Source organism: Lineus longissimus, chromosome 13, assembly GCF_910592395.1.
Source record: "Lineus longissimus chromosome 13, tnLinLong1.2, whole genome shotgun sequence".
NCBI lineage: Eukaryota > Metazoa > Nemertea > Pilidiophora > Heteronemertea > Lineidae > Lineus > Lineus longissimus.
This window is the reverse complement of record NC_088320.1, coordinates 11,569,239-11,571,128: the sequence shown is the minus strand read 5'-3', so window position 1 is coordinate 11,571,128 and position 1,890 is coordinate 11,569,239. Positions and strand designations below refer to the sequence as shown.

Below are 1,890 nucleotides of genomic sequence, written 5' to 3'. Positions count from 1 at the left end.
AGGTTAAGACAGGGACATAGTCACAACCTATCGGTCCTTATGTATAGTGTAGGTTGAGACAGGGACATAGTCTCAACCTATCGGTCCTAATGTATAGTGTAGGTTAAGACAGGGCCATAGTCACAACCTATTGGTCCTTATGTATAGTGTAGATTTAGACAGGGACATAGTAACAACCTTTCGGTCCTTATGTATAATATATGTAAAGACAGGGACATAGTCACAACCTATCGGTCCTTATGTATAGTGTAGGTTTAGACAGGGACATAGTAACAACCTTTCGGTCCTTATGTATAATGTAGGTTAAGACAGGACATAGTCACAACCTATCGGTCCTCATGTATAGTGTAGGTTTAGACAGGGACATAGTAACAACCTTTCGGTCCTTATGTATAATGTAGGTTAAGACAGGGACATAGTCACAACCTATCGGTCCTTATGTATAGTGTAGGTTAAGACAGGGACATAGTCACAACCTATCGGTCCTTATAGTGTAGGTTAAGACAGGGACATGGACATGATGATCCCGTGGAGTGCGGATGAACGATCCCGAGGTCCCAAACACGTCGTTTTCTAAGCCGTTTTCTAACATTATTTACACGTTCTGAACACGTCTCTCGTAAAGAATGACGGTGACCTCTTGCCGCCTTTGCTGACCTTGCAATCGAATTTGGCGTACAGCCAAAGGAGCATCTGCAGCCTCGGGTTCTACACCATCCTCAGCCTCTTCCTCTTCATCATCACCGAAATCATCTGAGTCATTAAGTGACTTTGCGACATTGTGCAATACAACACAGGCAATGATGCATTTTGGAGCGTTTGCCAGTTTGAGACGAATGCCGTAACGCAGTATCGGAAAACGTCGTTTTAATTGTCCAAATGCTTGCTCGATGACCACACGATTTCTTGCATGTTCTCGGTTGAAATGTCTCTCAGCTGCAGTATTTGGGTTACTGTAGGGTGTCATCATGTATGGGGCTATTCCATATCCTGAATCGCCAAGAAGACTCCCTTGTACATTCCTTGCAACTTTCCTGTGCAGGTCCGATGTTTGGAATATTCGAGAATCGTGCACAGACCCTGGCCATCCGACATCAACACTCGTGAAGGTACACTTTTCATCACATGTCGCCTGAACATTAAACGACGCAAAGTTCTTTCGATTGATGAAGTCATCTCCAAATCGGCCGTGTGGCTTATCAATGCGTACATGCGTGCAATCGATAGCTCCCAGTGTGAATGGAAAACCAAGCTTTTCTGCCCAAAGTTCCTTTGCCCGCGCCAAATCTGCATTTGAACTAGGAAACGTTATCCACCTTGGGTGCTGTTCCGATATGAAATCCAAGGTACTCGCAACGTACCTCGATACCGTTGGCTGCGTTATGCCCATCACCTCTGCAACAGTAGTCTGGTATCCAGGAGCTGCCAAATAATGCAAAGTTGCCTCCATGCGTTCCACTGGAGACAGACATCCGCCACGAGTCTCGACGGTTTCAGGTAGAAAAGTTTGTGCAAGCCATTCAACATTATCCTTCCCAAATCGAAATAACTTGCGGTAAGTCGCTGGATTTATCTCAGCTCGATCTATCCGACTCTTATAAACCTTCACTTCTCTTACGGGCATGAACATAGCGCAAGTTAGGTACAAAACGGACGCTGTAGAAAAGGGTCAAGCACCTCTGGACGAGCTCGCCAAACTGCGAGCAAATGCTTCGGTTTGTAAGGACAAGCACGGTCTTATGTATATGCATTCAAGCATTTTCTATAAGTTCAAGCTCATGCTTGTTAGACCAAGCTTTTGCTTTTTCTACTCAAGAAGTTGCTTGTTCTATGAAGCAAAAGCTAAACTTTATGCATACCGTTTCAAGAAAAAGCCTAGAAAAAGCAAAT

The 1,890-nt window shown here is 44.4% G+C and overlaps 1 protein-coding gene across 1 annotated transcript; it reads right to left on the bottom strand.

Moving 5' to 3' along the window:
• Positions 1 to 595: 595 nt before the first annotated feature.
• Positions 596 to 1,630, bottom strand: LOC135497679 (putative nuclease HARBI1). Its single transcript, XM_064787511.1, has one exon. The coding sequence runs from the start codon at positions 1,628 to 1,630 to the stop codon at positions 596 to 598; it is 1,035 nt and encodes a 344-aa protein (XP_064643581.1).
• Positions 1,631 to 1,890: the final 260 nt, after the last annotated feature.

Coding starts and splice junctions, on each gene's coding strand:
- LOC135497679 (XM_064787511.1), bottom strand. CDS start 1,630: ATGTTCATGCCCGTAAGAGAAGTGAAGGTTTATAAGAGTCGGATAGAT.